The sequence below is a fragment of the Martes martes genome (genome assembly GCF_963455335.1).
Source record: "Martes martes genome assembly, chromosome: 2".
NCBI classification, from domain to species: domain Eukaryota; kingdom Metazoa; phylum Chordata; class Mammalia; order Carnivora; family Mustelidae; genus Martes; species Martes martes.
The window spans coordinates 152,476,353-152,502,942 of NC_137889.1; the positions used below are offsets into that span (position 1 = coordinate 152,476,353).

General features: G+C 34.6%; 2 protein-coding genes across 2 annotated transcripts in view; one reads left to right on the forward strand and one right to left on the reverse strand.

Moving 5' to 3' along the window:
• NCAPG (non-SMC condensin I complex subunit G) overlaps window positions 1–4,077 on the forward strand; it is a 51,466-nt gene extending 47,389 nt beyond the window's left edge. Inside the window, exons 17-21 of the mRNA XM_080796073.1 lie at window positions 351–512; window positions 786–924; window positions 1,314–1,400; window positions 2,864–2,933; window positions 3,848–4,077. Coding sequence (XP_080652199.1) covers window positions 351–512; window positions 786–924; window positions 1,314–1,400; window positions 2,864–2,933; window positions 3,848–3,971 — 582 coding nt within the window. The 3' untranslated portion in view covers window positions 3,972–4,077. The remainder of the gene's footprint in view (window positions 1–350; window positions 513–785; window positions 925–1,313; window positions 1,401–2,863; window positions 2,934–3,847) is intronic.
• Window positions 4,078–4,676: 599 nt separating this feature from the next.
• The window catches only part of LCORL (ligand dependent nuclear receptor corepressor like), a gene marked incomplete at its 3' end in the record, with an annotated part of 164,114 nt that continues 142,200 nt past the window's right edge, over window positions 4,677–26,590 (reverse strand). The window contains exon 7 of the mRNA XM_080796075.1: window positions 4,677–6,623. Within this exon, the coding sequence (XP_080652201.1) occupies window positions 6,443–6,623 (181 nt within the window). The remainder of the gene's footprint in view (window positions 6,624–26,590) is intronic.

Sequence of the window (26,590 nt, forward strand, 5' to 3'; positions counted from 1 at the left end):
CCTGTTGTACCTGCGTATCTTCCAGGCATTGAACGTGGACTAATGTGGCAGGCCCCACTGTCTTCAGCCTGGATCAGTTCTGCACCTGAGAACTTTTAGCCTCCAGAACTCAAAGTAGCTGGTGGATGAATGCTTCATTCATGAAGGGGATGGTTCTGGACTCTGTACCATAGCATCGTCTTTAAGAAGAGGGAGAGTTCAGGTTGGGAGGAATATGTTAAATTTGGTTTTAGACATTTTGCATTTGGGATTATTGCAAAATAATTAGTTGGAAATATTTGTTAGATCTGTAGGAACTATATTGTAATACCATTTCCAGTTTATAAAACTTTTTTCTCTTGATTTTCTAGGCCTTATCAGTTCATGACAATCTGGCTATAAAAATTTGCAGTGAGATCTTATCATGTCCATGTTCACCAGAAATTCGTGTCTATACAAAAGCCTTGGGTTCTTTAGAACTCAGTAGCAATCTTGCTCAAGATCTTTTGGTTTTGTTGAATGAAATTCTGGAGGTAAAGTAGTTTCTAATTACTCTTTGTGTAAATTATTGTGTACAAATTTTTTATTAAAGTAGAATTTACGTGGTTGTATTAAATACATTATGTGGTTGTACTAAATTATACATATGTTGGCAAATTGTGTCTGCTCATTTGAAGTAAATATATTCTTTGTAAATTCGATAGGATTTTTAAAATATTTTTAAATGTCTTGATATCCATATATAGCTTTTTTGAAAAAAGTTTAGGAAATGCATTAAAAACCATTAATTATGTTTTTTGTTATAGCAAGTAAAAGATAGGACATGTCTGAGAGCTCTGGAGAAAATCAAGATTCAGTTAGAAAAAGGAAATAAAGAATATGATGGCCAAGTGGTAGCGGCACAGGATGCCAACATGACTATGACTGCTTTTCAAATTGAAGATGGTAATAACATATTAACCTGAGTATTTGTAAGATTCTGTCCTTTTAATCTCTAGAGCCACTTTTTTTCTCCTCTAACATGTGGTTGGATTTCAGAAATGAAGGAAAAATGTTTCTAATTAATTCCCTTAGGAAGTATATTACTGATAAGTGTTTATTCTACTTTCATAGTTTTTTTTTTTTTTTTAACGTGTATGTTTTTCACTGTATGACCATGCATACTGTCTTAGGTTTCCTTTGCTTTCCAATATTCGCATTTTTTGGAACACTGATTTATGATCATTTTCAATAGCTGCTAATGGTACTGGTTTGTCATACCTGTTTTATGAAAAATTGACTTGGAAAGACCATTTAAAATATTTAATGAAGAATTGTATTATTTCCTTTAATAGAAAAAAGTAAAGAAGCATATAAAACTCCTCTCAGGGATGTAAAAGCAACCCGAGCATCAAAATCCACTCAGCAAAAGACTAACAGAGGTAGTGTATGGATCTTTATAATAAAACTTTTCAGTTCTGTTTTCCAATGAAATATTCACTTTGCAAGTTTCCTTGTTGATAAAGATTTTAAATGTGTCAGGTATCCTTTATTTTCAGTTCTTTCAGCTGATAGTAGGTTTTGCTTTTTGTCTCAGATTCTAATACCAGTGTTGTTCCAAGTGCTTTTGATTGAAAGAGATATGATGCAATGTACCATATTGCCAAGGACTATTTGGATTAAATTAAGATTCTTTTGTCAGAAGATCAATGATGATTTTATATTATCAGTTATTGTATTCTGTCCTTTATATGATTAAGCACTTTGGAAAACCTTTTATCCCTGTAGTACTTATCTGGGCTTCTGTTTTCCTTTTTCCCATTTTATTTTATAATTTCTCAACATCATTTCTTTCCCAAGGGGTATCCAACAATAAGGGATTTGTTGGAATAAAGTAAATGTTGACTATTAGGGGATCACTTGGAAAAAAAATCTGAAATTCAACAACTTTTTATTGTTTTATTATTATTACAAAAGCAGTTCATGCTTATTACAGAAGAATCAGAAAATACATGCAAGCAAACTAATATAAAGAACGCAAATCATTCCACCCACGAGCCAACCATTATTTTAATTCTTAAAAAACAATTTTGAGACCCTTTCCTATGCAGATTTAATTTTTTCTGAATGGAATCTGGCCATAATATTTTTGTAGCCAATCACTTATTTACATGCTTATTGTTGGGTATTGTTCCAAATTAGTCCCATATTGTTGGATGTTTTCTTGGGGCTAGCTGCATTATAAGCAATTATGTAAGGTTTTGGAGAAAAACAGTAAGTTTCACATGAATGATAAGTAGGATATATAAATTACAACCCAATGTTCATACGGAGAAATTTGATCCGATTCTTATACATAAATGAGGAGCATCATGGTCTGCTTAACTTTGTCTTCTTAACTTTGGAAGTTTCTAGCAAGTAGAATTTTTGCAATCTTCAGCATTTTGTTAGAAGGTCTAGTTTTTATACTGAAAAATGTTTTATAACACATTTGAATTGGCCATATATACGATGGAATATTTTATAAGAAGCCATTACCTTACATTAAAGTTCTCTCTCTCCTGGACCTGCTGATGGGCTTACCCTACTTTTCTCCCCTTAATTTTCATTAGTTTCTCTGTAGGTTATGTGCTATGGCCATAACAGAAGTACTTCTCTTTATATAGCACGTTTTTCATATTCTCCTTTCTCCAATACATATTTAACTAAAATTTGCCTCCCTATAATTTGATTTCCATATTTTCCTTTTCCTATTATCCAAGCTTACAAAAGAAATCAATAAATGGCTGGAAACTAGGAAGAAATGTGTTGCAGAGGGAAAATGAAGGATTTGGGTAGCCCAGAAAATAGAAACACTAAGCAACTGAGAATAAATTTTGATAATGAATTTTATACTGTCTTGAAGGACGGAGAAAAGTGACAGCTTCAGCTAGGATGAACAGGAGGCGTCAGACTGTGGAGGTTGACTCTGAAAGGTATGCCATATACATCTAGAATTTTTTTTTTTTTGTCTAGGAGTAGAAAAGAAATTGTAGTTTGCTTCCACTGTGAAAGAGAGAATTTCAATATGTAACAAGATACTCAGTGATAACTGTAAAGAGCAAGGTCTTGGATATATATATATATAGTCTAGAATTCCATTATCAAGAGCATTTGACCTCCTATGGCTTGTATGCTTTTCTTACTGGGATGGCCCTTAGTCCTAGGTGAACATCTTTAATATGTTCTTTCAGTTTATATTTCCATGTATGCTTCTAACTATAAGATTGTGTGTAGGACTCCTTCGATCTTGAATTAGCAAACTCTGAGGATTTTGATTTGGGTTCTTGACATTTATAAGCAGGATTAATCTATCATGGTAACTTGTATATACTTGTGGCATAGTGTTTATTTTTAGATTCTACCAATTAAGCCACTGTTGTAAGCTGAAACTTTATAGTTGCCTGAGTTCATCTATTGGTAAAATTGTAATGTGTGTATTTTCAGTGTATAACTTTAAGTTTTGATTAAAATGTTTTGAGGAAACTTGCTTTTTACAGAGTATTTTAAGAATTTTTTGCCTAAATTAAGAGAACTTAAAATGTTTTCTCACTTTGTGTTGTCCTCCAAAATTATTTTGGGCCGTTCCTATTTAATCATTTCATTGCAAAATTTTATTGTTTTTCCTCATAATACCAGGTTCCATATAGAAATAAAATGCAATTAGCTAGGTTTTTTATGATCCATCTGGCTAGACAGCCAGTTAGTCTTTTTTTGGTTTTAGTTTTAAACTTAGTAAAATCAGGATATCAATTACACACTGATAAAATGACAGAAACAGAGTTTTATTGATAAATAAACTTGTTTTAAAGCTTGTATTTAAATTGGTGTATTTTCAACATCTATTTAGTGATCCTGAAATTCCAGAGCCAGAATCAGAAATGAAGATGAGATTGCCAAGACGAGCCAAAACAGCAGCACTAGAAAAAAGTAAACTTAACCTTGCACAGTTTCTCAATGAAGATATAAGTTAGAAGAGATGATGGAGGTGAAGTTCTTTTAACCATGTCCTTTAAAATTATGTTCAGTTCTCTGCTTTAATAAAGTTACGCTTGTATCAAAATTAGAAAATGCCTGATGTTTTTTAGGATTTTGTGCTATGTGACTCCACATTACTTTGGCCTGTACTGAAACATTAGGAGAGCACCTGTCTGAGTGCTCCCCAGAAGCCTGCAGCGGTCCCCTGGGTGTAACCGGCTAGGTCTAAGGAGCGCCTGGAACCGGCTTTATAAATCGGCTTCTTAGGTGATGCGTATGAACTCTTACACTTAGTATCATGGTGTTCTGGACAGCTTCTCAGTGTAACTAGCTAGTAGCTTGCATTTGAGAAGCTTATGATTTAGATGGGGCACATCCAACATAGATGAAAACACTTTAGAACATTTAAAAAGGGACATCTCAAGGGCAAATGAAGTACCACAAACTAGCTAGAAAAGAGCTTACCTTTGGGGAGGAGGACTGCTACAGTGAATCCAAAGTTCCCAGCATCTAAGTTGAAGTTATTTTGATAATTTTGTGATTCTTACACTAAAAACATTTTGGTAATGCTATCCGAATGGATAATTTCTTTTATAATATTTGCATATGAGAGTCCTAGTTTGCTTATGTTTCTGATGGCGTTTCTTGGGTTAGATGTTCATATATACATGTATTTTTTTTATTTTTTTTTTTTTAAGTAATCTTTACACCCAACATGGGGCTCGAACATATGCCCCAAAATCAAGAGTCACACGCTCTCTACTGACTGAGCCAGCCAGGCACCCCCACTTATACATATTAATTATGGAGTTGCTTTCTACATTTTTGGCATAACAAAATAAATATTGTGGATAATAAAAGACAATTCTAGTGGGAAAAACATGACAGGAAGTCTTTTATATACTAGTTTACGAGCACTGTTTCTTCACTGTCAATTTCATTTTTCTTCCCAAATTGGCACTTGCCTCACTTACGGAACCGAGTATGAACTCAGTCCTCTTTCCGTCTGCAACACCCAGCAAAACATGTTTTCTTATCCCTCTGATTACCTTTTCTCTTTATTATCCAGAATAGAAATGCCCTAACATTGGATCTGTTTTAATAATAATTGTGCTTTTTAAGATTTAGGCCATTTATTTAAGATAATGTTCTAAGATAGAACTAAATTAAGATCATTGTGCTTTTTAGAACCAAATTGCTATATTACATACATATATGTGCTTTATAAAACTCAGAAATATAAAAGGAGCCTGAAAGTTACAAAGTAAGAATGCTTATTAAGCAAAAGGAAAAGGCAGATATGGTGGTGGTATAAACAATAAAAAACAGATGATTGTTTTTCATTCTGTTGGCTCTGTGTCTTCCTGTGCTTCAAATTTCTTACTTAAGTCTTATTTTGTTAAATCCCTGTCACTTTAAAAATAATTTTTCGGGGTGAGGGATAGGGAGAAATAGGACTTAAAGTTTACACAGAATGTGCTATAAGGAAAAGTGTTTAGAAACACCATAGACTAAATCCCATTTATCCCACAGTCAGGCTATCCAAAGGGAAGGAGCCATGTTCTTATATACTTCCATGGATCACCATACCAAAGCTTTTTTTCTCTGGCATGGGAAAAATAAATTTAAGCACCAAACCTTTAGCATTCTTAATATTCAAGTTTTAGACACAATCACGTAGCCATTGCTGAAGCTATGCTTTTGCACTATTATCGTTAAAGGTAAGGAATATTATCCTGATTTTCAAAGACATTTTACACTTAAATGGCTAAAATACAATAAAATCAATAGATGTAAATCCATTTACCATTTTTCATTCAAAACTGGTAACTTACACCAAATAGTATTCTTGTCTGCAAGAGGCACAGCTTTGCTGAAGAGTAAACATGCAATTGTGCCACTGATCTTACAGCCCACAGATTTTATAGGTTTAAAAGTAGAGAAAGAACTGATCAGCTCGAATTCTATGAATGAAAACATGCTACTTGATGATAAACTATGATCCATTTTTCTATACATATATAACTTTGAAAGAGATATACTTCTAAGAGATACCTTTGCCTTTTACCAGTTCGCTTCGAGGTAGTTGGTATCCACCTATACAACTGTTCGTGGTCAGGTCATCACAAATCTTTACAACACTAGCCTTCTAAATCACATAATGCAGTATATATTAAAACTTTGTGCACAGAAATAAAACTGGGGACAATTATGTATTTAAACTTAGGGCATAAAAAATTCACAAAATACCATTAAAAAGAGAAACATCAAAATCCATTTGTACTGTAAAATTCCACAATGGTCTTGTGTAAAACGTGAAAAAACATACAAAGAATTATAAACAAATGATTAATGCTAATGAATTGCTAAAAAGACATCACAGGACTAGAAATATTTCAAGATCGAATGATAAATGCAGAAAGAATACTGATGTACAAAATAAGGGTAGTGCAAGAAGAACCGCAATCTATTTCTCTTCACTTTTGAGATTTTGGTTATGAACTGTACAGCTCGCTAGAGATGCTGCTGTCAAATTCAGATTCCATTCAATGGGACGATTAAGGCACATCTTAATGGGGCTCAAAGGGCAACTTGCTGTATTCCCATCGGACAAATTCAATTTCTCATCAGTTTTCATTTGTAGCATGCTGGAAAAAAAGTGTAAAGCCATTTTAGTTTTACTTTAACTTCAAAGAAATTATCAACCTTGTAAAAGAAAATTCAGTCATTTTTATTGTTTGGACCTCTAACCAGAGTAGATAGGGCATTTTATTACCCTGAAAGTACAGGAGTTTTGTTCTGTTTCTCAGCTCCAGCCTCCTTACTGAACTGAATACATTACACATAGCCAGGTACCTAAAATGTCACCCAGATAGCAATGGACAAAAAACTAGTTAACTAAAAAAAAATTAGTATACTCAGGACATTTAACCTACTGAACTTGGCAGGATTCAAACCTTTTCATTTGTCCTTTAACTTACCAGGATCAGAGCCCCTTTGAGAAAAGAAGGAATTAAGCTTTGTTTGAAAGTTTACCATGTTCCAGGCACATTCACTTGTATTATCTCACTTAAATTTCCTAACAACCAAGCAAAGTTGGTATACTTATCCTCATGATAAATAATAAAAGTGAGTCTCAGACTCAAGGACAAATATGTCTGAAGTTACACAGTCACCCAACGAATCAGAATATGGTCCTTCCTCTTTCCCTTATGCTTGTCTACTAGCGCTCTGATGGGAGTCTTTAGGAACAGAAACTTGAGAATCCAAAGGGTAGCTAGTCCACATGTAATGGACATGTAGTCCCGAATCTTAATATTTATGATAGCCCATTCACATTTTCAGATATGAATCCTTATGTTTATACACTAATAGCTTGCTATATGGTAGCTCGTTTGATGCTTAACTGATGAGTTTGGTTGGACTACATCATTCCTAACCTATCTCCAACCACAGGTCTAGGATTCTATTAGTGAAGAGGAAACAGCTGTGTAGTATTTAAGTAACTTGTTACTAGTGGCAGCCACCTCCAGACCTCAGTAGCATTTTCCTGATCTTTCCTTGCAACCTCAAAAACAGACTCATGTGCCATTCAATAAACCAGAGAGATTTAACCTATTATGGCATATATCAATGGCTATCATGTTGCCATGATATACCATGTATAACTCTGAGAACCTCTAAGGCAAGCTATAAGAATACAAATATATTTATTAAGATGGCTTATCAAGTATTAATGCCAAAAGAAGATGATGGCATGAAGCAACAAATGATAAAAACAATTTTTGCTAAAAAAACTGAGACCCCAATTTTTGCTGTTTGACAAAGATATATTCATCAGAATAATACTTTAATAACTACACTGTTCTTTTAAAGATCTTAAAAAAATTAAAGTTGCTTTTCTAGAGTTTTCTCCAAATTTGGGTACACAAACTCCAGGAGTGCATAGAACTATACACATGCATGGGAAGAAAATTCCAGTTTTAAAAGAACTGTATGTTAGTACCAATACACAGATTGGCATACTTAATTCATAAATACACACATAAAAATTGTTGGTATGCAAAGTTTGGGTCTACTGATCTATGAAATACTAAGAGTAGAAGAATATAGCTATCTTCAAGTGCTAGAAACAGACACATTAGAATGACAGAGCTAGAAGGGACTTTTCTAGACACCACCTAACCACCCCTTTTTTAAGATGGGGAAACTAGGGTATAGGAAGATAGAAAAATAAACTTCTCTTTTTCAGAGTGTTCTAACCAGATGTATGTGGACTAATATAAGAATCTGGATCTCTTAGTAATCTAGTAATAAAGCACTTTTCAATTCCATTTTCTGTACCAAATTATTTAACATTGAGTATCCACTAGAAAGCACCTCGGAGGTACAAAGATGAGGAAGTGTACACAGTGCATGCTTTCAAAGAATTTGCAATCTGGAAGAATTTTTAACAAATAATCCTTTATATTTAGAGGTTAAAAAATTTACTAGTTAGATTTAATGTCAGGAATTTGTGGTACGATCATACACATTTGTACCAAGTGAAAGATTAATAAATATTACTCAATTTTTTTTTTGATGTAATCTCTACACACAATATGGGGCTCGAACTCATGATCACAAGATGGAGTCCCTACCTCTACTGACAAAGCTAGCCAGGTGCCCCTTCAAATTTTTTTGATGTACTTTTTAAACTTTTTGTTTTGTATGTTTTAAAAATGAAAGTTGAATATTCTTGTATGTGTCTATATATTTAACTGTATCTATAGGGCTGGTAATCTATAGGGTTGATATCTAGGAGTAGGATAAACTGAGTCACAGGGTGCTTTTAAAATTTTGATAGATAATACCAAAATATCCTTCATAGACTATGTACGATTTTACACTCTTGCCAACAATGTATGAACATGTCTGTCTTTCCTCATTTACTTACCAATGATGTATAATAAAACTTAAAGATCTTTGGGAAAAATGATAGGTTAAAAAATGGTATGTCATTGTTTAGTTTGCATTTCTCTTATGAGGACTGTTCAACTTATTTTCATACTGATATGTAGTTAAGATTGGTCCTCTGTTCTATGTGATTTACAATCTCACTCCCCTCCCTACATGGCCTAGTTCATTAGTCTTTATATCTGCTTATGGTGATTTTGTCATGAATCCATTCTAAATTTTAGATCATCAAATTTATCAGTCTTTTGTTCCATGGCTTCTTTGCCTTACATATGATTAGAAAGTTGAAGCAGCACATTTAAACCATCAGATCAAGTGGATTTAGATATCCATACCAAGGATTCTACTGAAAGCTCAATGGCAGTGTATAAAGAACTGGAGAAAGGAACATAAAGACCTGGGTCCTAGTTCTGATAATATCATTCATTAGCCTTATGATCTCAGACAAGTAAACGTAGCCTCTTTCATTCTCATTTTCTCATCTTTAAAAAAAAGAAGTTGAGGGGCATCTGGGGGACTCAGTGAGTTAAGCATCTGACTCTTGATTTTGGCTCAGGTCATGATCTTGGGGTCTTGAGATCAAGCCCCAGCCCCCATCAGGCTCAGTGCTTGGCGCCGAGTCTGCTTAAGATTCTCTCTCTCCCTCTCTGCAGCTCACGTGTGAGCTCTCTAATACATAAAATCTTTTAAAAATATTTAAAAAACTGATTACTGATAATGCTAACAAAAATTTTTTAATATATCTAGCTGTAATAATTCACACTTGTTTTACTTATTACTAGAGATATGGGATAGTTCATTTCTGTTATACAGACAATAAACTTTAATGTAAGCCAGCCAAATCACAGGAAACAAATTTTAGTGTGAGCAAGATAGGTCTGAAAATATCATTTCTAGAGCAGTTGCTATATGCCAGGCACTACGCTAAAAACCTGACAATATTGCATTCAATTCCAAAAACTACCACTGAGGCTCAAAGAAGTAAAATGATGCATTCAAGTTCATTCAACTAATAAGTGCAAGCTTAGAGTCTAAGATCTATTACCCTATCCTGCATACTAGTTCTTGGGTTGTAATTCTGTCATGATTCTCCCTTTGTTAATACCCATTTATCTATTTCTTCAGAATACTTAACATATGATAAGTGTCTGGTCTACAGATTTCAGACAGACATTCTGAAAGGCTACAGTCATAACTGTATCAAGGAAGTTATATATGTAGAGCATGAAGTTTCCTCATATTTAACTAAATAAGTAGTAGTCAGTCATACCTTTCAATTTCTCAAGATAAAGAAAGTATGTTAGGGCACAGACGTGTTTTTGAGAGCTACCACAGCGTATTTTTTTTTTTTTTTAAGATTTATTTTAGAGAGAGAGAGTGGTGGGGAGGGCTGGAGGGAAAGGGAGGGGTAGATAGAATCTCAAGCAGACTCCCCACTGATCATGGAGCCTCACGCAAGGGCTCAATCCCATGATCCTGAGATGATGACCTGAGCTGAAATCAAGAGTTGGATGCTCAACTGACTGAGTCACCCAGCACCCCTACCATAGGTTAAAGGTTTTAAGAAACACAAGTTAATCTTTTCAAAGGAAGAAAAGTCGGCTTTATGTGTGGATAAACTGAAATCTCGTATAGGATTTAGAATGTGAATAGTTACTATAAAGTACCCAAAACTAATGAAATTTGAACTAATCTATTTAACTCAAATTCTGAATGACTGGTTTATTTCCTCTGGCAATGGTGTCATCTTATGTTGTGAAAATTTACTGAATAGCTATTATAGCTATACCCTTGAGCTTGATTCTCCACAAATCTATCCAAATACCACGAGGGTTGTTAAATGTGTAAACTAGATCAGAGAACATTTAAGAAGGCAACAAGTGTATTCTCATGGTTCTGATATAGTGAGAAGTTATAAAAATGAAATTCTTGTTCCACTGGATTCTAAACTGGCTAATTCTAGGGTTCTCAGAGGTCAATACCAAGAACTTTGCTGCCCATCAAAGTGTTTCAGTTTTATGAGGAGCTGGCATGTGTCCATCAACCAGGTCTGCTGGTTACTGAAGGTAGTATTCTTCACTCAAACCCTTAACCAATACCTACCTAATATATTTAGAATATAAGATACTGTGATGGTGTCTGTCTTCAAGGGTTTTGCAGCTTATAAGGAGGCAGAAAGGAAAGTTTTCATAAATTACCAAAATAAATACATTTATTTTATTTTGAATAGATACAGAAGAGGTAAGACTAAGGGATTACAGAGAAGGGAAATTAATCCCAGCAGTTGGGAAGCTGGGGAAAAAATATTGAAACAGGACTAAAGTAAATCATTTACTAAAGGATTTTAGTAAATTGGGACAGAGGGAAGCTTCATAGAACCTAAGATTAAATCACTCACCTGCTAAGTGTACATTCCTTAATCTCTAACCTTCAATTTAACTGGAACATGAAGATAACGAGAATATCCAATCTCTAACCTTAATCTCCAACCTTCAATTTAACTGGGAAATGAAGATAATGAGAATATCCACCTCTTAAGGGCAATGTGATTATTACAGGAGGTTTTTTTTTTTTTAAGATTTTATTTTATTTTTTTATTTGACAGATCACAAGTAGGCAGAGCAGCAGGTAGAGAGAGAGGGGGGAGCAGGCTCCCTGCTGAGCAGAGAGCCTGATGCGGGGCTCGATCCCAGGACCCTGCATGACCTGAGCCAGAGGCAGAGGCTTTAACCCACTGAGCCACCCAGGTGCCCCGATTATTACAGGAGTTTATGTAAACAAAGCAGTTGGTAGAGAGAATACATGTAAAATGCCTTGCTGGATACTGGACTCAATAAATGTTAATATTAGTACTACTAACAAAAAGTCAAAAGGTGCGTATGTGGGGATAAAGGATGACAGATATGTGTATGCTTTGTTTTTGCAATAGTACAACCATTTAATTTTAAATCTTTGGGCTTAAAGGGGAGGCAGGTTCAAATGAAAGAGCCATAGGGATATAGCCAGTTAAACATGTTTTACCAGGAGAACATGAAGTCTAACATAAATCTTTTCTCTTGCTGGCAAACCCTGTAAGAGTTAGGTTGTACAGGTTTTTTGTTTTTTGTTTTGAAACAATTTATCTCAAGAGAAAAATTTCTCTTTGGTAAGATACTGGTGACTTTAAGAACCCTGGCAGATTAAATGGTAGATTTTAAATCAGTCATTTTTTCTGACTTGCTTTTGATCATTTGATGTGGTTATTTGAAGGAACAGAAAAACCTGGTGGTTAAGAGTAAGACTTTGAAGTCTCATATTCTTGGATTAGAATCTCAGATTTGTAGTTTACTCCAAACGATTTTAGGAGAACTACTTTTTTAATATAAAGATAGCATAGTATGTGCTTAACTAGTAAGTGCTATCATGATTATTAGAACAAACCATAATTGGAGATTCACAAGAAAACATCTAGAAGAAAAAGACTAGCTTCCCCTAAGAAGTAGGATATCTACCTGAATTTTTAGTTGAATGGAATGAAGGAAATTAGAGTCTGATTAAAGGCACAAAACCAATTCTCTTCAGAAATCAATGAGCACAGTTTGTACCACTATGTAATTTAGAAGTGATTGTTGGCCATGTAGGGACAAAAAAGAATTTACCTGAATTTCTTAATTAACTTGTATATTAAATTAGTATAACACAACTGTGCCTAAAGCAGTATCTTAAATATAATAGGTATTCAGATATTCAATAAACACAAATGTGACTCACATACATTTATAAAAATAAAATAGGAAATTTTAGTACTAAATTAATTAAAAGCACTTAGCAAGTTGTTGATCTAAAATAGTGTCAACCAACTGACTGTGAAAGACTGCAGAACCCAACACAACTTAGAATGATTTTGGATCCTGTTCCCGTCTGCCTTCTGAGGAACTTAACAATGATCATAATCAATGATCCCTTCCTTTTTTTTTTTTTTTTAAATATGCCATCTGTGGAAGATTAATTGGATTCACAGTCCAAATTCTTCATCCCTCCCTATATCTATCTCCTTCCCTATTATTTTGCAATGTCCTTGCATTCTGGCCTCACCTATATGACTTGCTTTGGCCAACAGGATGTGAGTAAGTATGAACTGTAAACTGGTGGAGGCCAGTGTAAGCTGAAGCTTGAGAAACGACTTGGGCATTTATGTCCCCTCATATATCTTGCTTTTGCCATGAGAACAATGCCTGGGCTGGCCTGCTGGATGGATGTGAGATGTGGAGTGAAGCTAAACTGTCTCACCTGATAGCCAGCTAATACAAGGCGTGTGAGGGAACCCAACCAAAGTCAAAAGAACCTCTTAGCCTTATTTGCCAGTCAGAGATACATGAATGAAACAAATGCTTATTTACTTAAGGGAGTAAGTTTTGGAGTGGTCTGTAATGTAGCACTGTTGTGACAACAGATAAATACGAAAACATGTCTTCTCCTCACCATGATGTTTAAACAAGTGCAAGGTCTCTTTGTCTTAAACAAAACTTCACTCAATCTTTTATTTTCCTCAAAATATCATTTTTAGAGCTAGATTACTTTAATGAGTTATCATCATTTTCTTATCTCTTAACCTACTCCAAATCTGGTTTCCAGGTCTTTCACTCCACGAAAACAGCACTTATTAAAGTCACCAATGAATTGATAAGTCCAATGAATGATAATTAATTTTCAACTTTTTTGACTTTCCAAGAACCTTAAACACTATTGTTCATTTCCTTTGCTATAGACTGAACTGTGTACCTCCCTGTTTCATTATGTCAAATTCCTAACCCCTATTACCAAGAGATTTAGGGCCTTTAGGAGGTAATGAAGGTAAAATAAGGTTACAGGGTAGAGCCCTAATCTGATGGTCTTGTTGTTCCCATAAGAAGAGAAGTAGTCACCAGAGAGTGGGAGGGCAGCCATTTGCAAACCAGCAATAGAAACCTCACCAGAAACTGAACCCTCCAGACCTGGATCTTGGACTTTCCAGCCTCCAGAACTGTGAGAAAACAAATCTCTGTCATTAAGTCATGCAGTCATCAGTGTTTTGTGATGACAGCCTGAGAAGAGTAAACCTCTTTCTTGAAACTCACATTTTTTCGCTTTTCAGACGAAACACTCTACTGGCTTTCTTCTTCTTCTTCCCTTTACTGCAAGTCATCCTCCTCTTGGATGGCTTGGAATTTCTCAAGGCTAAGTCCCAGACTTCCTTTTCTTCTTCTATAATCTTTCTTTAAGTGCTCAGTTTCAGTTACCAATGATATCTCAGACATCTCAAATCCTCCCACTGCTCACACATTACTTCTTCAGAAAGGATTTCCCTGAGTACTCAACCTAAAGTAACTACCAATAGAAACTCTTTAGATAATATAATTTCATTGATACAGAACTTAAAATTGCTTATATTTTTCCATGCTCCCATTAAAATACAAGCTTGATGAGAGTACAACATATTGGTCTTGTTCAACATATTTCCAGCACCCTGCATATAGAAACTGGATAAATATCTGTCAAAAGAGTAAATCTAGGACTTCTCCTTTTGGCCATGAAGTAACAGGAACCAGATTTACCCACTCACTTTAAACAACTTAAAAAATACACAAAAACATATGCAACATATATAGTAGACCCCACATCCACTTGGACCCCAGTGCGGGGCTTGAACTCACGACCCTGAGGTCAAGACCTGAGCTGAAATCGAAGAGTCAGATGCTTAACCAACTGAGCCACCCATCTGCCCCTGAAATATTTTTAAGACAATGGATAAAAGAAAGTACAGGGTGACAACGATCCCTGAAAGAAGGGAACAAAAGAAGGAAGTAATAAAGTCATAAAAATTGCTCTGGCCTACTGCCTGAAGAGTTTCCAGGCTGCAGTATAGAAAAAGAGACCCAAAGGAGCTTGGAAACCTTCCTGACAGTTGGTTGGTGAGGAAGACCAAAGCAGCTAGAATCTGTGGGGCAGAGCACAGGAGACACAGTTACACAGATAGAGAACTCTAGAGATCTGCATTGGTTTCCCTCGAATCTGTAGATAAATACTGATCAGTGCTTAAATATTTTCCAAAGCTTTGAAAAAGACCACTGAAAAGGATCAGGTGGAAAATTGCTAGAGGCCATATAGGACTGGATATGATTTGTGTGTGTTCCCACCAGTAAGAATGGAAAGACCCCCTAACACATATGACAGTAAATAATTATTGGTAGTGTCTCACTACTGGGGTAAAATTAGCCCTATGGCAAGATTTCTCATCCTCAGCACCATTGACATTTGGGGCCAAGTGATTCTTTATTGTGGGTAGCTGTCTTATAAGGCTCTGTAGAATATTTAGCAGCATCTCTGGCCTCTAACCACTAAGTGTGACAATCCAAATGTCTCTATACATCATGAAATATCCTCTGTAGGACACATCCAGTTGAGAGCCACTGTCCTAGACTAAAGGCTGTTCCAACTCTGCCTACCAATGCCCAAAAGCAAGATTTGAAAGAATAAAAAGTTTCCTCATTAAGTTAATAGTGTCTCAGAAGAGAGCCACAAAACATTGAAGGCATTGCAAAAACAAACAGAACAAAAAAACCTCAGCATACAAGGCAAAACTGACAATGTCTAGCATCCAATCCAAAATTACCAGGCATGCAAAAAATAGGAAAATATGTTCCAAAATGAGGAGAAAAATCAATCAACAGGAACTGATAAATAACACAGACTGTAAAATTAGCACACAAGGATGTTAATGCAATTAACTTTCAAGAAGCTGAGGAATGCACGAGCATGAGGAGAAGAAATATAGTAGATACAAAGAAGACTAAATTTATTTATTTTTAAATATTTTATTTATTTATTTGAGAGAGAGAGCACAAGCAGGGAGGAGAGGGAGAAGCAGGTTCCCTGCTGAGCAGGGAGACCAATGTGGGGCTTGATCCTAGGACTCTGGGCTCATGACATGAGCTGAAGGCAGATGCTTAACCAGCTGAGCCACCCAGGTGCCCCAAAAGAGTAAATCTAAGTCTCTGGAGATGAAAATATAATTTCTGAAATGAAAATATCCTGGATGTTACTAACAGCAGATTAGACAATACAAAGAAAATGTTATCAAACTTAAAAACATAGAAATAGCATAATCCAAAACGAAACAGAAAAAAATGAACAAAAATGAACAGGTATCAGTGATCTATGTGGCAAAATAAATGTGACTGGAATCCCAAAAAGATTCCATATATGGTCAAATCTGAACTTCATATCCAGCTAAAATATCTTTCAAAAATAGAAGGGGGGGAGTGAAATAAGAGTTTTTCAGACAAAAAGTCAGGGCTGAATGAATTAATAAACGGCAAACCCATACTACAAGAAATGCTAAAGGAAGTTATTCAGGCAGAAGTAAAACAATATCAGATAGAAGCCTGGACTTATATAAAAGAGTGATAAGTACCAGAAATGGAAAATTCATGGGGAAAATACCTTTCCTATTTTAAAAATCTTTTTGAACAACTGCAAAGGAAAAACGGTAACAACACATTGGGAAGATTCTAACACTTACAGACGCAAAATGTATGACAATAATAATAGCACAGAAGCTTAGAGGAAGGAATGCAAATGTACTGTAAAGTTCTTAGACTACACATGAAGTGCTGTAACATTATTTGAAGGTAGTTTCTGGTAAGTTAATGATATGTAGGATAAACTTGACAGCAAGTACTTCTTAAAAAGGCAATTAAGAGATTAAATAGAATAATAAAATACACTCAGCTTATCCAAAAGAAAGCAGGAAACGAGAAAAAAAGGAGTAAATAATAGATGGGACAAATATAAATAGAAAGTTGGATGGCTATTATCAAAAAGATAAGAAATAACAAGTGTTGGTGAAGATATGAGAAAAGGCAAATCTTGTGTACTATTAGTGGGAATATAAATTGGTATACCCACTATATAAAATAGTATAGAAAATAGAAATATAGTATATATAGTATATATAGTTTTCTATACTATAGTATATATAGTATAGAAATATAGAAAATAGTATGGATATTCCTCAAAAAATTAGAAATAGAACTACTATATGATCCAGCAATTCCAGTTCTGGCTATTTATTAAAAAAGTGAAAATGGTAACTTGAAAAGATATATGCACTCTTGCCACATGTTCACTGTAGCATTATTTACAATAACCAAGATATGGAAACAACTTAAGTGTCTATCAATGGATGAATGGCTGAAGAGAATCTCTCTCTCCATCACACACACACAGACACACACACACACACACATCCAGCCATAAAAAGGAAATCTTGCCATTTGCAATAATATGAATGGACCTTGAGGGCCTAATGCTAGTGAACTAAGTCAGAGAAAGACAAATACCAGGTGATTTCACTTATATGTGGAATCTAAAAGTAACAAAAACCAACCAAGCTCACCAATACAGAAAGCAGATTGGTGGATGCTAGAGGTAGGGGCAAAATGAGTAAAGTGGCTCAATGATACAAACTTGTAGTTATAAAATAAAGAAGTCATGGGGTTGTGATGTACAGCACAGTAGCTGACTATAATTAAATAATACATATTACATATTTGAAGGTTGCTAAAAGAATAGATCAAAAAGTTTTCATCACAAGAAAAAATTCTCACTATGGTGACAAATGTTAACTAGACTTATTGTGGTGATCACATCACAATACATACAAATTTATTTATTATTATCATTATGCTGTACACCTGAAAGATGTTATATGTCAATTAAAGGGAGGAATGCAATATGACAATTACACCTCAATTAAAAAAAGTTGGCAGGGGCACCTGGGTGGCTCAGTGGGTTAAAGCCTCAGCCTTAGGCTCAGGTCATGATCCCAGGGTCCTGGAATCAAGCCCCGCATCTCGCTCTCTGCTCAGCAGGGACCCTGCTTCCCCCTCTCTATCTGCCTGCCTCTCTGCCTGCTTGTGATCTCTGTCTGTCAAGTAAATAAATAAAATCTTAAAAAAAAAAAAAGTCGGCTGACTGAAACTCAACCACTTCAAGTCACATGAAACAAAAATGGTCTTAATATTTAAAGATTGGGTAAGAAAGCAAGTCTCAACTGTATGCTGCCTAAAAGACACTTACTTCAAAAACAGAGGCATATAGCTTAAGAATGAAAGTGTGGGAAAAAATATACCATGCTAAAATTAGTGAAAAGTAGGCTGGGATGACTACAGTATTATCAGATAAAGAAAACGATTTCAGATCAAAGAATATTTCCAGAGATAAAGAGGTTCATTTCATATGATAAAGGAGTAAATTCCCCAGAAGTACATAAAATTTCTAAATGTATATGAACCTAATCACAGAGCTTCAAAATACATGAAACAAAACCTGATACAACTGAAAGGATAAATAGGAAAATCTAGAACCAAAGTTGCAGATTCCAAAACCTCTCTCTCAAGGATAAATAGAATAAGTAGACTGAAACTCAAGAAGGATGTAAAAGTTGAATAGCACTATCAACTTGCTTAACTGACACCCAACAGCAGCAGACTACACATTATTTTCAATAACACAGAGAACATTCATTAAAATAGAACTAGATGGACTCGAGCATTGAAAAACTCAATAAATTCAAAAGAATTAAAATCATACAAAGTATATTTTATAACCATAACAGAATTAAATTAGAAATCAGTAACAGTATCTGGAAAATGCTCAAAATTTAGAAACTGACCAATATATCGCTAAGTAATCCATGGGTTAAACAAGAAATCACAAGGGAAATATGAAAATATTTCTAATTTAATGAGTGAAAACACAGCAGAGCAAAATTTGTGGGATATAGTTAAAGTAGTGTTCAGAGGGAAATTTATAACATAATGATCATATAGGTAAGGAATTAATCTTCTTTCCACTACAACCCTCTACACTCTATACCAACAGTTCTCAAAGTGTGGTCCCTGGGTGAGCAACATAAACATCACTTGGGCCCCACTCTAGAACCTATTGAAACAGAAAGTGCTTGGAGCCTAACCATCTCTTTTTAAATAAGCCCTCCTGGTGATTCTGATGCACACTGAAGTTTGTAAAGCATTGTTTTAAAGCAGTACAGTTCTCATCTGGACCACCATAATGGTCTATGCCTTCACTCTTGCCCCATACCACTCCTTTTCCACAAGGCAGTCAAGAGAGATCCTTTAGGAAGGAGAATCTGATGATGTCATATATCTTTCCCATCCAATCTCTATTCTAAGAGGGTAGGAAGCCACTGAAGGTACATAAACATGGCTTATGGGAATCTACATGGTCTATCTTTCATTTACCTCTCAGTCCTCACACCTGATACCATGCTCCTCCTTTCTTTTTTGACTCAAGACACACCAGTCATTATCTTACCTGCAAAGAATACCATGATGCAGTTTTTCCACAAGCAAGTCTTTCTTTCTAGAAGTCAGTTCTCCCCTCCCAGTTCTCTGCTAGTTGGCCTAGCTAATTCCTACTCACTCTTCACAGCTCAGTTCAATGGCAATTTCCTTAGAGAAGTCTTCTCCCATTTCTCTGACTTGATAAGATCTCCCTATAAGGAATTCTTATAATACCACCTACTAATTAAGAACTTGCAAGATTTGTGTAACTATTTACTCAATGTCTGCCTCTCTTAATAAACTTGAACCATGAGGGCAGAACAATACCTGGTTTTGTCCCCCATCATATCCTGTAGGTCTAACATATTGCCTGGCACACAGGCAGTATTTTTTAAAGAATTAAATTAATGGGGTCTAAATAGCTTTCTGTTTCTATGTACAGAAACAAAGTAGCAAACACATGAATTTCTAGGTTGCCTGGAATTGGAATGGGAGTGGGGTTGGAAAAACAAGCCAAGGTCTTATTAAAATTAAACAAAAACAACCAAGAAAAAACCAGCCAGGATGAAATCATTCAGACACCTACTCAGTTCTTTTTTTTTTCTCCCGGTAATTAAACAAAAGGTGAATTCAATAGACTTAAAATTATAATCACAGAATGCTCAGATCCACTGCAAACTGTTCACTACCTAGGAAAAATGAGGGGGGGGGGATGGTAGTCAGGAGAGATGAACCAAGAATTCTAAATCCCTAAGTGAAGAAATTGAGAAGAAAAAAAGAGTAGAAAAAGAGAAAAGAGAACACTTGAGGAAGGAATTTTAGATGTAAAGCACTGAAATCAATCTTCCTAACAGGTGGTAGCCACTGGTGAAGAAAGAGAAGGGTGACCCTTGGACTTACCTCAGATAGACAAAGCAGGTCTGGAGGCTGCGGGGAGAGAATAAAGATTTACAAAACAGAATAAAACTGCTACTCATGGCTCCCCCAGCACCACTCTGCTGGATAAAGATCGGTCTTTTCCCACAGAGAGAAAACAAAACTACAAGTCAGAAATATATTGTATTGTGTGGGAAGAGGGAGAGGATGGGGTGTTGGGAATAAACCAGATATAACAACTTTAATCTATTTTTAAAACCCCCAATGACTTTCTAGCCACATACCAAAATTCTACTGATACAAACAGGTCAGCAAACTTTTTTCCACAAAAGGCCAGATAATAAGTATTTTAAGCTTTGTGGGCTTTATGCAATTACTCAATTCAGCTTTGGTGGTACAAACAGCAATAGACAATACATAAGTTAATGAACATAGAGTGTTACAATAAAACTTTACTTAAAACAGGTCATGGGCCAGGTGCCCCAATTTAGAGAATTTGATGTTCTGCACTCTATATCCTCTAGTATGGAATCAACCAATTCATCTTTCTTCAAATTATACTGTACTGCCAAAGTAAGAAAAATTTGACATATTTTTTATAAGTTCCCTGAGTTCCTGTGACTCTAATGTCTAACACAAAGCCTAGTAGATCAAAAGAAAAAGTATCCAATTTGTTGAATAAATTGGGTGGTTTTCCATGAAAGATGTGGGGCAATTAGTGAAGTAGAAAACTGTGAAAAACTCAGTAATGGTTGACAAAGCAATAGGATATAAAATATCAAGAAAAATTCTAAGAAAAAAACATCGAGACAGGAGATTATCAAAGTAGCTCTTCTATATTTCAATAAAGCATTACAGCAAGAGTTAGAAATGCTGCAAAACCTAAAACTCTTCTCCTTACTCAGTTCCTATGAAAGTTATGCTGATAGGGAAGAAAATGAATTATAAATAGAATGGATTTTTATTTAAAATTCCTGATTTCATTAGAATACTTCAAATAACCAAAAGTTTTAACAGTTTCGCTTGTGGCACTATCAATTAGCAAAGTGGTAATACGAAGTCCAAATAAAAAAGAATATGCCTATGAGTTTTTTCACTTTTACATTAAAATATCTATCTTCATCCAATTCTGACCAAATTAAGATGGTGGATTAACTAAGACTTGAGGAGATACTGATGTCATATGAAATTAAGACTTGACAAGACATTGATCTCATATGTTTTCCTAAATTCATAAGATATTTTCTCATGGTTTATAATCTATGGTAAAGCTACCTGAATTGAGCCACTCCTCCTTTCTTAACATGAAATGAAAATCTAATATACAAAAATGAAATTTACAAAATGCACTCATCAGAATGTGATCATTTTTGACTTATAGGTATTTCCCATAGTGTTCTTTTAATGGTGAATGTTAATAAAGCACTTACAACTTAATTTTGATTACTCTAATTTATGTCCAAGAATAAATCAAGTATATAATGTGTTTTTTACAGTCATTGCATTCTTTCTGGGAATATCACAGTAAATATAAAGAAAGAGTATCACAGTAAATATAAAGTTTCCTAGCAGGAAACTATACAGAGCAGTGTTTTCCAGTTATGTTCCCCAAACTGTGGGATATAAAAAGCTGTGAGATTTTATATATATTTAAACTTTGAAGAATGCTGTTTAACATGTTAATGTGGCACAGTGATTCAACAGGCACAGGACTGAGCATTTCCCGAAGTTATTAGACCAGAGAACCCTTTGCCCACAGAACATCTTGGAGGACTAGTGCTTCATGGACTATATCTCTGGAATGCTTGTGTGGCAAACTAGATGAAGGTGATAATGAGTCATCTAGAAATGTTTTTCTATCAAAATGAAATTTAGAAAATCATCTACTCTATGCTTCATAGTTCTTCTATTAAATGATAATTATGAAGCTGAATAATAGCACATGAAAAAATGCTAACTCTCAAGTTTTATTTAAAAACATTGAGGGATATTCTGTGCCAACAAATTTAAAAGGAAATTTTGAGTTAGGATGCAAAAAATGCAGTAAACCATTTATGAGCAGGACCAGAGGAGGATGCATGGTTGGTTTCAGTTGCAGGTAGCTGAAGGAGCATACTATTAATTAAAAGTCACCCATCAGTTACATATCTGTGTGAAAACCAGAATTCGGAATGGAAAAATTATACTCAGTCTTTTTTGAAGACAGATGACAAAACAGGAGAAGCTGACAAACTGAACTTTTTTCAGTCAGCTCAGAATCTAATTCAAAGTATCAATTTGAATTCCGAATTTTTATGGCAAAATTTAATGTTTTAGAATGAGTACAATGAGTATAGCAACCTTAAGTCCACATTAGTTATTCTAGTTTTAAAACATTCTTAGATGTGTCCAAAGTAAGTTTTTACATCCAGATATTTATCAACTAGGAAAGGCACACATTTACTTCCATAACTGAAAAGACAATGATACTCAAAAGTTCTATACTATTATTTTTTAATGGTCACTCCATTTTAGGCCATTATCACCTCAAAAATCATCTCTTGCAGTTAGTCTTTCACACACCCCATTTTGTCCTTCCCCTCAAAAATCTATATGGTGCGCTATTATTAGAAAAGATTCTCTAGAATAACACTTTATTTAGTTTCTCACTATTCATGGAATGAATTCTTGGCCTGATCTCTTTGTCCTTCTGTTATACCCACTTGGTGAACCCAATTAACCCAATTAAATCTATGGGCCCACTTTTCTCCAAGCTTATGTTCTGGCAGTTGAGATAAAAATCACAAAACTGTTCAACCCTGTTATTTCTTTAGATAGTACTTCAAATGTTATCTATATTGCACAATACCCACCATATTACTCTTAAATTACCTCTAGACTTATAGAAAATATATCTAATATCCTCAGTATTCTGCCCATGAATTTGTAAACTGAAGTGCATCCCATATATTGTTCCCACTCTTATGTTTTAAGAGAGAAGTTTTCTTCTGGCCGAAACCATTTAAAGATGGTCATAATGTCCAATAATCAACTCTGGGGCTTCATTCCATTTTCACTGCTTGCCATCTACTTTGTATCTTCAACCTTTCATTCTTTACTGGCTTCTCATTGGCATCTCAACTTTTTTAAAAAACCAGTCTTCATTAGGGCTTCCTCTCACTATCTATCTCCTCTCCAGTCAGAGCCATTTGTTTTCTGTGCTAATTTTCTTCATCTCCTCTTCCTGTATTAACTGCATTGCCCTACCAAAACTACTCTCTCCAAAGTCATTACAATAATCTTTTGTGCTATCTTCAGTGGAAACATTTCAAGGCTTAATGAACCTCTTTTCAATAGTTTACACTGTTGTTCTATCCCTTCTTAAAACACATTTCCTTTCTACCACACTCTCCTGCCTTTCCTCTTACTTCCTGACTGCCCTCAACAGTCTCCTTCTGTGAACATTTTTTTAAAAAAAGATTTTATTTATTTTAGAGAGAGAGTGCACGGACACACCCTTGAGTGAGGGGTGAGGCAGGGGGAAGAGAATCTGAAGCAGACTCCCTGTTGAGCGTGGAGCCTGAGGCAGAGCTCTGTCTCACAACCCTGAGATCACGACCTGAGCCAAAATCAAGAATTGGACACTTCACCACCTACACCACCCATGTGCCTTTATGCATAATTTTTTCTTCTATCTTTGGGGCTGTGAGATCCTAGGTTCTTTCCATTTTTACAGTGAACAATCCATTCCACTCTCATGGTTTCAATTATTTATGGACTCCAAAATCTTTATAACTAGCTCAGATCTCTTTTCTGAGCAACAAACCCATATTAACCAAAGCTTGACCTCTTAACAAGACAGGTTTAAACTGCATGAGTCCACTTACAGGCAGATTTTCCCCCCATAAATATACATACAGTGTTGCAAATGTATTTTCTCTTCCTTATGATTTTCTTAATAAAATTTTCTCTAGCTTGCTTTATTATAAGAATACTGTATATAATACATATAACAGAAAATATGTGTTAATTGACTGTTCATGTTATCCGTAAGGCTTCCGTCAACAAGTTATTGTTAGTTAAGTTTTTGTGGAGTCAGAAGTTAAATGTAGATATTTTAAATGCACAGGATATTAGCACCCTTAACCTCTGCATTGTCCAAGGGTTAACTGTGATTGCTTCCTAAACATCTTTTCTTGGATATCCCACTCAAACTCCCAATGTCTAAAACTGCACACTTTGAATGTTCTCTTTTATCGCAGTGAACGTTACTATCATCTATCACTTAGATGTTCAAGCTCAAAACTGGACATTACCCTTTATTCCTCTACTCTCTAAAATATACTGATTCTCTTAGACCTCTGTCAAATGTATCTGTCCTCCTCCATTACTGCTATTATTAGGGCTCCAAACATTTTTTTCATTAACTGATGCTGGCTCACAATTTGGGCTATGCTTCCCTCAGTAGCTTTATCTTTTGCCATTTTTCTGTCCACCCCTTGCTACTTTCTTAATTCCTCTTTACGCCTCAGCTATATGAATTAAATTACTCAAGTGTTCTATAATCCTGTTCTGTAACCCAAATTTTCCACATGCAGTTTGCTCTGCCTGAAATAATTCCTGACTTCTAATACTTTGGCATTCTTCAAATCTCAGATGTGACTATGTAAGAATCCTTGCCTAATTTTCTAAACCTGGGTTCAATTATCCTCCTAGGTGCTTCTACAAGCCACCTCTCTCCCCAGTCATAGCACTCTACTTTGTACTGGAATTGCCTAGTCACTGTCCCCTATGAAATGATAAGCTCCATGAAAACACAAACCATGACTTTAGCCATTCTACCCCCTTAATTAATGTAATTAATAATACCTCACTTAAAACATAAAATATACTCTATTTATTGAATATATACACAATGCAGGGCTTGTTTTCTTACTCAGATGGAAAGGCAACTTCCTGAACTTTCTATAGTATCAAAGAGCATATTGTAGGCATTCATTAACTATATACGGAATTAAGAGTAGGATAGAATTACATTTCTTCTTTCCTTTCCATGTCTACAGTTGATACACAGCAGTAGATATGTAGTAAAGCATAAATTTTAAAACTCCTCTATGTGTTAAACTATATCTTGACAGTTAATCTTGAAATGTACAAAACAAGATATTTGTGGCAGAAGAAAAATTTTCACCAATAGAAATATTCTCTAATTCATTATATACATTGCCTTATGAATTTTTCTAGAAAAGTCCTTGTTGATAAAAATCTCTCTCAAATCTCCAGTCACTAATTGTTCTACAATGAAGAAAAACACATATAAAACTAATAATGAATTTTAGTGTCACTTCCAAAAAGGCATTAAGAAGTATGGAATACCAAGAATAATGAGAAAAAAAAAAAACACCTTAAGAAACATTTTAAAATCAGATAAATATAACAAATGCTGCTATAAATACAACTTTGTAAAAATAATGTCCTTGATTAAAAAAAAACAATGTTAAATAAAGAAGGAAAGTTATCAGTAAAAGATAAATAAAACTTTAAGCAGAACAGGGCATAGTACTAGTAATTTTTAAAATGAGAAAAGGTGAAAAACAACTCTTACTCTGATACTAAATTTTTTAAAAATATCACAAAAGGGTTTTGAGACTAATTTGAAAAAGTAATAATGAGGCATCTTCCATCTTATTTTTCCAGGGTGATCTCATATTTAGTGAGGTAAAGAATCATATTAATATAAATTTTATATTCATACCTTAGGAAGATACAATGCTTAAGAAGCTAGAAGGACAAAATATGGTTCTGTTGTTAACTACCTTTGGTAAACTCAAACAGCATGAAATGAGAATGGTAGTAAGAATTAAAAATGAAACACTGCACTTTATACTCTATTTATGACAATCTTTTAAAGATGTGTATATATTTTTAGGTGAATTATAAATTTTTTTTTAAATCACTATCAGTTTTCTTTTTTTCCTGACATGCTATTTGTTATGTTTAATTATCCTAAGGATAAGAAACAAAGAACATTGTTTTTTTGATTTGATTCATCTTTCATAATGGAAACTCTAATTTGACCAACATTAAAGCTTTAACCATCACATGTTACAAAGTTAAAATTTTTAATTAATGCATGTTAAATACTACTGAAATAGATTATTTTAAATTCATTCAATTAACTGAATGTTGGAGGCCATCATAATCATCTAACCTATTAAAACTTGAGTTTAATTATTGCTTTTAATATTTTAATATTAGACTTAATAGTTATTTTTTAGCTTTTGAAAAGGTTTTAAAAAGGTAACAAAAATAAAGCCATCGATACTTCCATAAGCCCCTAAAATACACAATGGAACAATGCAACCATACAATAAATGTCCTTAAATTCACAAATGTAACCTGGCACTCTCTCCCGTCTGGGAAGTAATGAAATAAGCACTACCATACTTCTACAAATCCTGGACTGTCTAGCACCTATC